Genomic DNA, 12,759 nt, shown 5'->3' with positions numbered 1-12,759 from the left:
TCATTTCTTTAAAAGGAAATTAATAGAGGCTTCATACATTAAATTGGCAGACCCACCAATCAGTCAACCATCATTTGAAATTAGACCGTTTTGATGCCAATTCTGAAAAATGAACTTAAAGAAAACCTTAAGTATCAAACAGATTAGATATTTGTAATAAAACAATGTGTAGTATTTGTAATGAACTAATAATAAATAAAAAGCCCTGATCCTGTTCCCTTCTTTTTTGCCGCCATCTTGTTTCTGCTGTGATGATTGCCATTTACTGTTAGCCTCTAGTCAGTCCTAGGTGGTTGTTGCGGGGACGGTTAGCGGGCTACCCGAGTGGCAAGATAACCCGTAACAATGTTCGCCTTGAAGAGTAGGAACTCAAGAGATGACTCGGTACATCGGGTTAAAATAAGTTTATTGAAAATAGTTACTTGGCACAACTCTGTTCACAACATGTAAAATGAAAACACCTGTATAAAATTACTACTGAGAATAAACTATTAACACTATACTATGTGGTACTTATGTTTCACAATTCCAACCTCTAACTATTCTGCCTACTACCGCGACCGGTTCCTCGCTGTGCAGTCTGCGGAGACTGATGATTACTGCTGCGCCTCGCAGGCTTAAATACCACAACCCATTAAGAGCGATTATCGCTCTGTACATATCATTGTCCAAAGTGCTAATGATCTGTAGATTGCTGTGTGAGCAGTGACAATTTGTTAATGATAATGTTGTATATCTATTACTTATCTAACGTCTACTCTTCTCACGCTAACACTATTCCAGTTATTGATACACATTAAATAATACATACAATCATGGCTACATGTTCTTACATACTAATATGATTACAAAATAATGTTACTATACAACATGGTTGGTCGGCGAATGCAGATCTATTGTGACCTGTATTCTGTAGTTTAGTTTTAATAGTCAGTTTTGTGTTTTGTTTTATTAGGCGCATGTTTCAGAGTTAATAAAGTTGACACACAACATGTTGGTTGTGATTTCTGACTTAAGCATGTCACAACACTCTGGTATGATTTTTATATTTTAACCTAGATTTTAATTAAGTGTTAGGTTAGTTATTCACCTGAGAAAGAGATCAGATTGCAGATCTCAAAACGTAGTGTTACTGATTTTATGTATCACTTAACGATGCCAAATATGCATGTTGTTGTGCTATAATACATACGGTTTGTATTGTAGTGGCAACAGAGTTAGGGGCTCAGAGAGTAGAGCTGGAGGAGTTGCTGAAGACCGCGGACTTTGTCATCGCTATTTGCAGTCTCAACCCGAAGACTCAAGGGATGTTCTCTGCCCAGCGCTTCTCCCTCATGAAACCTACCGCTATCTTCATCAATACTGGCAGAGGAGGTACTGCTAATGTTAATTGATTGCTCTTACTTTTCCTTATTAGTCCACAAAGGGCTATTCAACATACTTAAAGTTTTGTAAGAGGATGCAAGAAAAGTCCACCTTAAGGTTCATTAATTGGCAAAATTTATAATTTTCTTATTACGTGCTCACTTGAACAATAGACTGAACAATTGTCCTTAAAAAAAAGTGAAGTAAGTTACTAACAGGTGTCACTTCTGTGTTAGATAGCATTTGTGCAAAATAGAATTATAGATACATCATTGTGACAATCAGGTAATTTAAACTTTTAGTGGGCGTTCCAAAAGCTATAACAGTAATGAAGTTTGCGTAAAAGTTTAGTCTCACAGATGATTCACACTAAAATGCCATGTTATGCCTAAAGTCCAAAGTTATGTAGTTTGGGCATTAATTTGATCACATCAGCAGATCCACATAAAATTGCAGTTTTGTCAAATGTCAATTATTTCAAATATAAAATAGTCATAAAATATTAAAGAAAATCGCTTCTTTCTTTAAAAACATATACTGTTAATAATAAACTTTAAAAAAATAAATGTTCTTTTTTTAGGCCTGGTAGACCATGATGCTCTGTATGCAGCTCTCAAAAACAACAAATTGTGGGCAGCTGGTCTGGACGTGATGACCCCAGAGCCCCTCCCCACAAACCACCCATTACTCGAACTACCCAATTGTGGTGAGTATCCCTTGTAAAATGATGGTAATCGATAATATTAGCTTTGTAGAGTAATAATGTGTAAAACAGTCGGAGCCCAAAATGTGATGTGATTTAACATGGAATTGGGAATTTTCACAATTTAATAACAAAAGAATTTTTACTAATAATAGATAGTGTTCTTATTTTTGAAAGCAAGTTTCTCTTGCTTTCAAAAAACAAAAATAGAGCTTGGCGAGAATGGTTTAAGGATAGGTCAAACAAAAAGAGGGATAAATGGAAGAGACTTGCAAGGGCATCAGCAAAGATGATGAAGGAGGCAAAGGAGAGGACATGGAAGGATTTTGAGGAAAAACTGAAATCAAACTTCAAAGGAAATAAGAAGATTTTTTATGGGGTGATAAGGAACAAGACGAAACCTAAAGAAATGTTGACTAAGGTGGTGGATGTTTCAGGGGAAATCAAATGGGAGAAGAAAGAGGTTTTGAAGACGTGGAAAGAGTATTTTAAGGAACTATGGAAGGAACAGAAAATGAAGAGGAAAGAAGAGATATGACAGAGGAGACAGAAGATGAAGAGGATTTTAGTATGTGCGAATTGGAAAAACCGGTTAAAGAGATGAAAGAGGGGAAATCTGCGGGAATAGACGAGCTGACGGCTGAGATGATGATAAAGGCGGCGGGCCCATTGGGAAATTCAATGGTTGTACAGAGTGATGAGAGTGATTTGGAAGGAAAAGAAGATACCAGAAGACTGGAAAATGGGAATAATAGTACCGATTTTTAAGAAAGGCAATAAGCAAAAAATGCGAGAATTACAGGGGAATAACTTTGTTGTGCCATACACAAAAAATTTATGAAAAAAATACTGTTGCAGAAAATTAGACCAGTACTGGAAGAAACAGGAAGAGAGGAGCAATGTGGTTTTAGGAAAGGTAGGTCAACGGTGGATGCTATTTTTGTGATGAGACAAGTGTTAGAAAAGAAGGTGGGAATACGGAAAAGATACAATGGTAGCGTTTATAGACCTACAGAAGGCATATGATAAGGTTACTGAGAGAAAGGATATGGAGAGTATGAGAAAGAGAGGATTGCGTGAGGGAATAGTAGAAAGAATAAAGAACCTGTATGGCATATGTAAAAACAGGGTAAGAATTGAAGAAAAATATACAGATACTTTTTAAAACAGAGAGAGGAGTAAGGCAGGGAAGCATATTGTCACCTTTCCTTTTCAATATTATAATGGATGAAATTATTCTAGAAGTACAAGGAAACGGAGGAGCAGAAGAACTTAAGACAATAGCATATGCGGATGACATAATGATATGGGAAAATAGGGAAGAAGAGTTAGAACGAGAGTTAAACAAATGGGCAAAAGTGGCGAAGAAATATGGTTTAGAGATGAACATACAAAAAATGTAAAGTAATGAAAGTAGAGAGAAGGGATGGAAATAACAAAGACGTGTTAGTTGAAGGAAAAAGACTTGAAAAGGTGAAGGAATTCTGTTATTTAGGAAGTATCATAACAGATAGGGGCACAATAAGAGAAAGAGATAGGAAACAGAATAATGAAGAGTGGAAAGTTTTTTCAATATGGTGAAGAAGATTGTGTGGAGTTGGAACATTGGGAAAGAATCAAAAGTATTGATGTATAAATCTTATTTCCAACCAATTTTATTATATGGAGCAGAGACGTGGACGTGGACTAAAAATGATTTAAGCAGATTGCAAGCTGCAGAAATGAGATTTTTAAGAGGGATAGAGAAGACTACAAGAAGAGATAGAATAAGGAACGAAATAACCAGAGAAAGATTGAAGGTAGTTTCACTGCAAGAGACAATGGAAGGAAGAAGAATACAGTGGATGGGGCATGTGAAGAGGATGGGAGATAATAGAATGCCTAGAATAGCACTGGAGAAGGAGGAAGGAGGAAGAAGACCAAGAGGAAGACCGAGAGGAAGATGGGAGGGACCAAGTGTGGAAAGACATAGAGAGAAGGGGACTACAGAAAATACAGGTGGATGAAGAGGAGACCTGGAAGGATAGACTAAAGTGGAGGAGGCTGTGTACGACGACGACCCGTGAGAACGGAAACGTCTGACGATGATGATGATGATGAATAGATAGTGTGTGTGGTCTTTTTTTAATAACTTCTTCACAACACTTTAGCATTAATGCAATACGTTTTTAGTTTATAATTTTAAAATTTTGTAATCATGAAACCATACTTTGATTACTTAACTAACTATGGATTTAGTCTTCCCCTTCTTTCTTAATCGTATTAGCAAAACAATTTCTTGTATTTTTTATTTGTAATGGGATGCAGAACCTTGTTTTAAAAATTACATTGTGTTCTGAAAATAGCTCAGGAAGTAATGGTTGAATGTACTTTACAGTAAATTAAAGTATTTTTACTATTCATCATTCCTTCTATTAGAACTAAAGGTATCCGATCCATTATAGGTCATACAACACAACAGATTTTTGGCCAGTATTTTAAAGGATTTTTACTGATGACTCAGGCTTATTTAGATCTGCATGGACAAATCTAACTGTAAGTTCCTGTACCAAAATTGAATTTGGTTATAAAATCTTACTCAGTCATCATAACAACAGTTTTCTTAGTTTTTAACCCATCATAAACATTTTTTATGCTTTATATCTGAAAGAAGCTTTTTATTCTTTGGTCGATATTCTTTGGTTGATGTTCCAGGTTTTATTTTACAACCTACAATCTAAGATTGGTTTTATTTTTTCGTATCCATTTGTTTTAGGTTACAATCATATGTTATTTTTATAATACAGGGTGATTCAAAAAGATATGCAACAACTGTGGAAGCTCATTCTACATTGTCTGAATTTCAACTCTCCATGTGAAACTAGCTCTTCCTGAAATTATAGGCGAATTCAATTGTTTTTTTATGGTTTTTGTTCTGATAAATTGAATAAACTGTAAGTAGTTTTTGAGAAATCCCGTGTCAAATGGAGTGAAAAAACACATTTTTTAATCTTTGGTCAAAAATAACTTTGCTATTTCTCCAAGAAAAGATCAAAATGTTAATAAAACTTGTAAACAATTTTATTCTGAACAAAACGGTGTAAATAAAGACACAGAAAGCGAATAGATATTTGATAAAATGAATTTTTATTGATAACAGTACAATATGTCTTTTACATTTGACTGACAATAACTTACCCATTAAAGAAATTAAATTTCAATTCTTAAATTAAAAATTATTTCATAGAGTACATTGATTTTAGCAGTTCATTAAGGTGTTGCTGACATACTGAACGTCTTGATTTACTTTGATTTAAAAACCCAGAATGATGTTTTATGGGAAATGTTTATTTCATAAGTTGGCAATAGAGTAAGCAGTAATATTATGATTTTGAATTGTAGAATTCAAATAATTTTGAGAGCTAACAACTGAGTTTCAGTCCATGTGCGTATTGTTCTATTTGTAGTAATTGAGTTTCAGTCTGTGTAAGTATTGTTTTGTCAGTAGTAATTATTAAATTATTGAAATAGTAATGCTACACTTATTTACAAGTGAAGAATATGTCGATATGGTGTGTATTTATGGTACATGTGAAGGCAGTTTTACACCTGAAGAATACAGACAATGTTACTTATCGGAGAATTCCAAATACTAGAATAATTAGTGCTACATTTCGGGAAGCACGATCATTTCCTACTGCAAAGTTCCGATATGACCGCACATGCCAACATGAAGTTATTGTAGAGGAAAACATTTTTGCTACTGTTGATCATAGCCCAGGTATTAGTACAAGACGCATTTCAAAACGGTTCAGAGTTACGCAAAGTAACGTATGGAGAACACTCAATAATAACAAGCTCTATCCCTACCATAAACAAAAAATACAGCATTTACATCCAGGAGACAATGCCCATCGCTTGGAGTTCTGCATTTTGTTAAACACTCATCGTCGACTCTTTAACCCTAGAGCTGGTATGAAACGAATTTTCGTCGCCAAAGGCCCGTCCGATTTGGCAACGACGAATATTCGTCGCCAAGTAGACATGTACAGTTATTGAAATTGTAGGCAATTAAGGTCATATAAATGATTTTTATTTTATATATTCTGGAAGAGCAATAACTATAGTACCGATTTACTGTTCTTATTTCGATTATTGTCTTCTTTGTTTACCTTAGAACATCGTTTTTTTTACAGCTGACGTGAACGTAGTACGGGTCAACCACATTGTTGTGAAACTGTAAACAAGTGCCGGGTTTTGTGTTTGAGTTTACAAATCCAATAGTATTTGGTGTTGTTATTATTGTTTTGTTAGCTTTCTTAGGTTATAGTTTTAGTTGTTCAGTATGGGTGAAAACTTTAGAGACCGATCAAATGATCTTAGAGAGCTCGCAGGGCGGGATCTAGTGACGCTGAGTGAAAAATGAAACTTTGTATATATTGAACATATGTAAATAAGGTAAAATAAAAATTTATTATATTATTTTATTTTTGTTTTAACTGTCATACTTATATATAAGTATAAATGCAGTCAAGAGATTATGTTTACCCACGAACAGTAATATGTATTTAGAAATGTACGCATTTTTGAAAATAAGTAAGTATGGGTGCTTTTTCATGCAAAGCCCTGTAACACATACGTTTTGAGGTAAAATTTACAATAATTATATATTTTTGGAATCAGGATAAACTTTCGAATAAGTTATAAATTTACGGTTTTGATGTAAAGCTTATTGCTAAGCAGTTACACAACGGAATATTTACAAAAAAATTTCCAAAAAACATTTTTCTTACATTTTGTAAAAAAAAATAAAAATATGTTTCCATGGAAACAATAAGATATTGTTATTATAATGATCTCCATATAGTTGTGAATACATTGACATATAATAGTTTATATTTGGACTAACAGTTATGAAATGTGATACATTATAAGAAACGTCTGCGAGGCTGTTAAAATAGAGCCGCCAGTACAGAGTGACACCATTGCCAGCTCTAGGGTTAAGTATATTTTATTTACTGATGAGTCACAGTTCACTCATGATTGTATCAACAATTTACGAAACCAACATTCATGGGCAGAAGTGAACCCCCATGCAACAATTTAATATAACTGTCAACAGCATTTACACTGGCCACCCAGGTCACCAGATCATATGCCGTTAGACTTTTGCATATGGGGATGGATGAAAGAGAAAGTTTATGTGGTCAAAGTTAATTCCCGTGAGACGCTACTTAGACATGTATGAAACTTTTACGCAGTTAAAGAAAAGCCCTGTTAAACTCTAAAAAGCAACAAGAACCATCCTCAAATGAGCAGAAAAATGCATTTAAGTCGGCGGAGACACTTTACTGTAGTTTTTACTGAAAATTTACTGTATTTTGGTTGAATAGGTTTAGATTAATGTTTTCCAGTTAATTTAACCTTATACTGTTATGAGTATATTCGCTTTATGTACTGTATTTACACAGTTTTGTTGAGAATAAATTGTATATAAGTTTGATTAAAAGCTGATCTGTTTCTTGGTGAAATAACAAAGTTATTGTTGCCCAAAGGTATAAAAATGTGTTTTCCATTCTACTTTTTTGTATTTGACATGGATTTTCTAAAAACTACTTAACTTACAGTTCTGGGACCTGTTTTATAACCATATAAACAGATTGAACCTGTTCACAGGCTTCACCCCTTAAACCTACCTTATCAGAATTTCAGGGAGACCTTGTTTTACATGGATAGCTGAAATCTGGGTGAAATCTTTCACTAGCCATAGCGTGCTAACAAAACATTTCCAGACCCATTTTTATATAAACTGTTTACATATAGAATGAGTTTCCACAGTTTTTTGCATATCTTCGTGAATCACCTGTATAACTGTAGTATTCATTTTTTTACTAAATATTTTAAAACATAATTTAAAATATTTTGTTAAAGTTGTAATGAATCAAGTATCCAGAAAAAGTGATCAAAATATATTTTATGCCAAAACTTTGTTTTATAAGCAGATTGAGCTGAAAAGCTTGGTAAATTACTAAGCACAGACATTTTGAGTTATAAGAGTATAAGCTATCAATAAATAACTTTGCCACTTGTAACATTTTTAAGAGTAGACAAATTAGTTAGATCATGTTGGTTTTATTTAAAATCTGTACATGTAAAAGACAACTGTGTAATACACATAATGAAAGTTTAAATTGGGTTCACAGATAATGATAATGTTTCCTTACATTTAATTAAGCCTGTTGTATTGTAATTAAAATTTTAAATTGACATCCATACAAGGTAATAATTACATTCAGTTTAAAATCAAAAGGATTGAGTTGTCCTCATGGTTTAATCCCTTTATAAAATGTCAAATTATAAAAATTTTGATACCAACCTTCTGAAAACAGTGGACAATAATTCTTCTACTGTCAGCTCTGTGTTAGTTCATGTAATACTCATATTGTAAGCAGCCCTGTAAGGATGAAACATAAAATATATATATTGTATTGCTTCTTTATATAAATATTCTTTTATTGTTCATATTAAAGTTTCTTGCACCTAAAAATTATTTTTGACATATTTAAGTACTAATAATTGAGAAATGTATCATTATCATGTCTTTAATACATATTAGCTTAAGTACAAATTTTATTTTTCATTGTTGACTTGTGATTATGAAACTACTCAGTTTTTTTTGTTATGAAATTAGTTTGACCTCATAAGTGACTTGTTCATTTTACAGTGTACAAATCAATTTGTGTATTATTGCTTGTTTGAATATGATGAATTTGATTAACCCTCCGAGCACTTTTCATCGCGGCCACGACTAATTAATGCCTATTATGACGGCCAAAGTCCCGCCCGCAACTATATAACAGCGCTTTGTATTATATTCATATTAAAATGGCAACAAAATAGTCAAATTCGGTATCACTTGAAAGATGGAGATTTTGGTTATAATACATATAATCACGACAATGTATAATTGTGGAGGCAGTGCATTATAGCATACTTTGTTTTGACGATATGTTACTGCGGTGTTGCGTAATTTTATAAACATGGATTGTGATACTTTAAATAAATATGTATCTAGTGAAAATGATGCAAGTGACATTGAAGCTCCTGATATACCTTCAGACATTTCACTTCATGATTTTTAAAGTGGCAGTAGTAAAGAGTACGAACCGAACCCGACCCTAATGAACTTACAACCTAGGGTCAAATTACGCCAGTGCAGTTTGCTAAAGCAAAAAAAAGGTTGAAGCACATTTTGGTGCCCTGGCTGTAATACAGGTGTGCACAGGGAATGTTTCCACTTATTAGAACATTTCTGGAGACCCCTTAGGCCCTGAGAGAAAAAGAAAGGCATCACAAAGCAGTGACACTCGGAGTAAACACAGGGAAATCATTGTGTATATAGTTGTGATTTTTTCAATTTTATAGTTTAGTTTCTAGTTTAAATATAAATAAAGTGTACATATTTGTAAAACTTATTAAATTTAGAATAATATGGCTATTTTGAAACTGTGTTTTTGTGTACATAGTGAAATCTTGAGTAGTGGATGTTAGACATGACAAAATTTTGAAACATTTTTTGTACTTCGTAGGGCTACATACCTGAACAGACAGAGGTTAAGTACAATACTGTTATACTTCTTTTATTCCTTATTGTTTTGTGAATACATTGATGTATAACATGAACAATTTATTTAATTACAACATTGTATTTTATACGGTTTTTTAAAAAGAGAACTGTAACAACGCCAAAAAAGCTGTGGCACTAAGGAAGTGGATATGTGGCACTCGGAGGGTTAAGGAGCAGTATTTTTCTGTATATTTGAAAGGAAGAATAAAACATTTGATGAATCTTTCATTTAGAATTATAGAATGGTTTTTTTAAGTCATTAACTTCAGTATTAGATTTGGCTGGTAAAATTATACTAATACATTGAGAGCTGTGGTTTGAATACATTATCTTGAAGCAGATGAAGTGTATTGTTATTTAAGCTAACCCAACTCTGTCTGCCCTAGTTCTCCTGCCGCACATCGGCAGTGCCACCTACCAGTCCCGTATGACAATGTGCGAACTGACAGCCAAGAACATTATTGCAGTTCTCGAAGATCGAACAATGCCTGCTGAGTATATTTAACAAACGGGACTTTCATCGTTTTGCATTTATTTGTAACCATATCAAAACCGTCTGACTGATCACAAGAAGCCTTTTTGTGTAAAAAGCTTTATCTCAAAGTGCCACTATGTAAAGTATTTAGTAGAGAGCTTTCAATAGACATAGTGTTTAGTTCTGTTCAAATTTCATGCTTAATCCAAATGATTGCATTGATAATTTTCGTCAATGACTCAATGGAATGTGATGCTTCCATAGAAAGTAATAAATTGTAGACACAATACAATAATAGTAGATTACCTGCTAACAAATTAGATTCATATTTTGTTATCATCGTTTGGTTATTTTATATTATTGAATTTCGTTTAATTTGAATAATAAATAGTTTAAAATTGTTAATAAATGCTTGTATTTTTTATTCCCTTGATGTTATTACATTGTGAAGGGTGTTTCTGATAAGGGTAGATATTGTTATGATATAAAGAGGTTGTGTAAAGGAACAATTTTTTTGTTGATGCACTTGTTATCACTTATGAACCTTTATCGAGAAAACTGCAATATCATAGAAGGAAGGCAACAAAAAATTGAGGCACTCTTTATAGCGCGCACTCTTAACTGCATCAGCCAAAGTGTAGGGAAAACCTCAAATATTAGAAATGAAAATAGTGCATTTGTACATTTTTGTAAATGTACATGTAAAATTAAAATATATTTCATGTTATATAAACGTATTTCTGAAATCACTGCTAAATATAGTCATTGTCTCTTAATATGGTTAAGTAAAAGATAGAATCTGAGGATGAAAGTATTTTTTTACCTAGTTTTTGGTGCGTTATAAACTAATAATAATTATTAAAATTGTGTATAAAATATTTTTTATTTTCTTTTATGTAAATATTATATGTACGAGGGTTATTCAGAAAGTAAAGAATGTTTTGAAATTTTATTAAACCAAGTACAAGAAAACATTTCATTATATATATTTGAAAGAGGGACAAAAATAATACTTTTCTACATGATCACCAAACAAAGTCAGGCACTTATTATAGCGGTGGACAAGCTTTGAAATTCCTGCATTATTGAATTCTCCACCTGTGATCTCAACCACTTAGGGACGCGTAGCCTACCTGGAGCTCCTCATTGTTGTCAAAACGCTTTGTTGCTAGCTAGGTCTTCATTTTCAGAAACAAGTAAAAGTCACTTGGAGCAAGATCAGGACTGTATGAGGATGAGGAAAAACTTCCCAGTCGAACGAGTTCAAGAGTTCCTTCATACTGTTTGCCATGTAAGGTCGGGCATTGTCATGCAAAAGCAAAATTTTGGGTGACAATTTTCTTCAGCACTTGTTTTGGACAGCTCTCCTAAGATTTTGCAATGTTTGGCAGTACCGCTCAGAGTTTATTGCTACACCACGCTCGAGGAAATCAATAAGAAGTACACCTTGCCTGTCCCAGAATTGGCCATGATCTTCGTTGCCGACAAAGTTTGCAGACATTTTCTTGGTTTTTTAGGGAAACTTGTGTGCCATGGACTGTAATTTTGTCTCACAATTCACATGTTTCATCCAGGTTTCGTCTCCTGTTACGATTCAATCCAGTAGTGCATCATCATGACTGTGGTAGGCCTCCAAAAACGTAAAAGCTGCCCCCATTCATTGTTCTTAATGGTGATCTGTAAGCATTTTTTGCACCCATCTTGCACCAAATTTGTAGTAGTCTAGCTTTTGTGAAACAATTTCAAACAATAAAGTCCGTGAAACTTGTGGGAAACATAGAGAAAGCTCAGTTATTGTGAAACAACGGTTTTCATGAGTCTTTTCGCCAACTTTGGCGACCATATTGTCAGTCAAAATGCTCGGACAACCATGTCTTCTCTTGACCATGAACGTTTCTCTGATGCACCACTTCCTGACAAAACTTTCAGTAATTACGTTATTCCTATACACTTCACACAGTTCCCGTGAATTTCTATTTGTTTTAAGTTTTTTGCCAACCAAAAACTAATCACAGACTGCACTGCACAACTGGCAGGATTTACAATTGTAGCACACGTTTCAAATTTGAATATATATATATAAAAAAAAAAACAGGCAGTGCAGAGATGTTCCCGTTGTCACGGCTGCACCCTGGTTGAGGTGCCGAGCACCCACACACCACAATATATACATCATTGACTCCATCCTGTCAGTGTCAGGTAAAAATGTTTCTTACTTTCTGAATAGCCCTCATAATAAGTTAAGTATGGAGCATAGGTTGAGGTTATTGCTTTAGAGAAATCCATGGCTTGAAACACTATGCCACAACATTGCAGTGTTCAGCGTTATAGCTTCCACTATGAATGTTTATTAAAAGAGCTGTTTCAAGAGAAACCTAAAATGATAAACATATCTGAATCAAGTGATGATATTCTCAGATGTTTGACACTGTTCAGTCCACCATATTATTAGTATTGTTTGGCTCATAATGCCTAAATGTTATAAGTAAACAGTACTTACTCATTAAATAAAATTTATGAGTGGGGAGAATCATATCGATTGCCTCAATATTCACAAAGAAGTTCTTTAATTTATTTTTTTATTAATAGTACAAATGTTTAACACTATCC

General features: G+C 33.7%; 1 protein-coding gene across 3 annotated transcripts in view; it reads left to right on the top strand.

Annotated features, from left to right (window-relative positions):
• LOC124362951 (glyoxylate reductase/hydroxypyruvate reductase) overlaps positions 1–10,558 on the top strand; it is a 30,360-nt gene extending 19,802 nt beyond the window's left edge. For all 3 annotated transcript variants that reach the window (XM_046817849.1, XM_046817852.1, XM_046817853.1), the window contains exons 6-8: positions 1,207–1,374; positions 1,946–2,071; positions 10,061–10,558. In XM_046817849.1, the coding sequence (XP_046673805.1) occupies positions 1,207–1,374; positions 1,946–2,071; positions 10,061–10,179 (413 nt within the window). In that variant the 3' untranslated portion in view covers positions 10,180–10,558. The remainder of the gene's footprint in view (positions 1–1,206; positions 1,375–1,945; positions 2,072–10,060) is intronic.
• The last annotated feature ends 2,201 nt before the right edge of the window (positions 10,559–12,759 follow it).

This window comes from Homalodisca vitripennis, chromosome 5, assembly GCF_021130785.1.
Source record: "Homalodisca vitripennis isolate AUS2020 chromosome 5, UT_GWSS_2.1, whole genome shotgun sequence".
Lineage (NCBI taxonomy): Eukaryota > Metazoa > Arthropoda > Insecta > Hemiptera > Cicadellidae > Homalodisca > Homalodisca vitripennis.
This window is presented reverse-complemented; position numbering and strand designations above follow the sequence as displayed.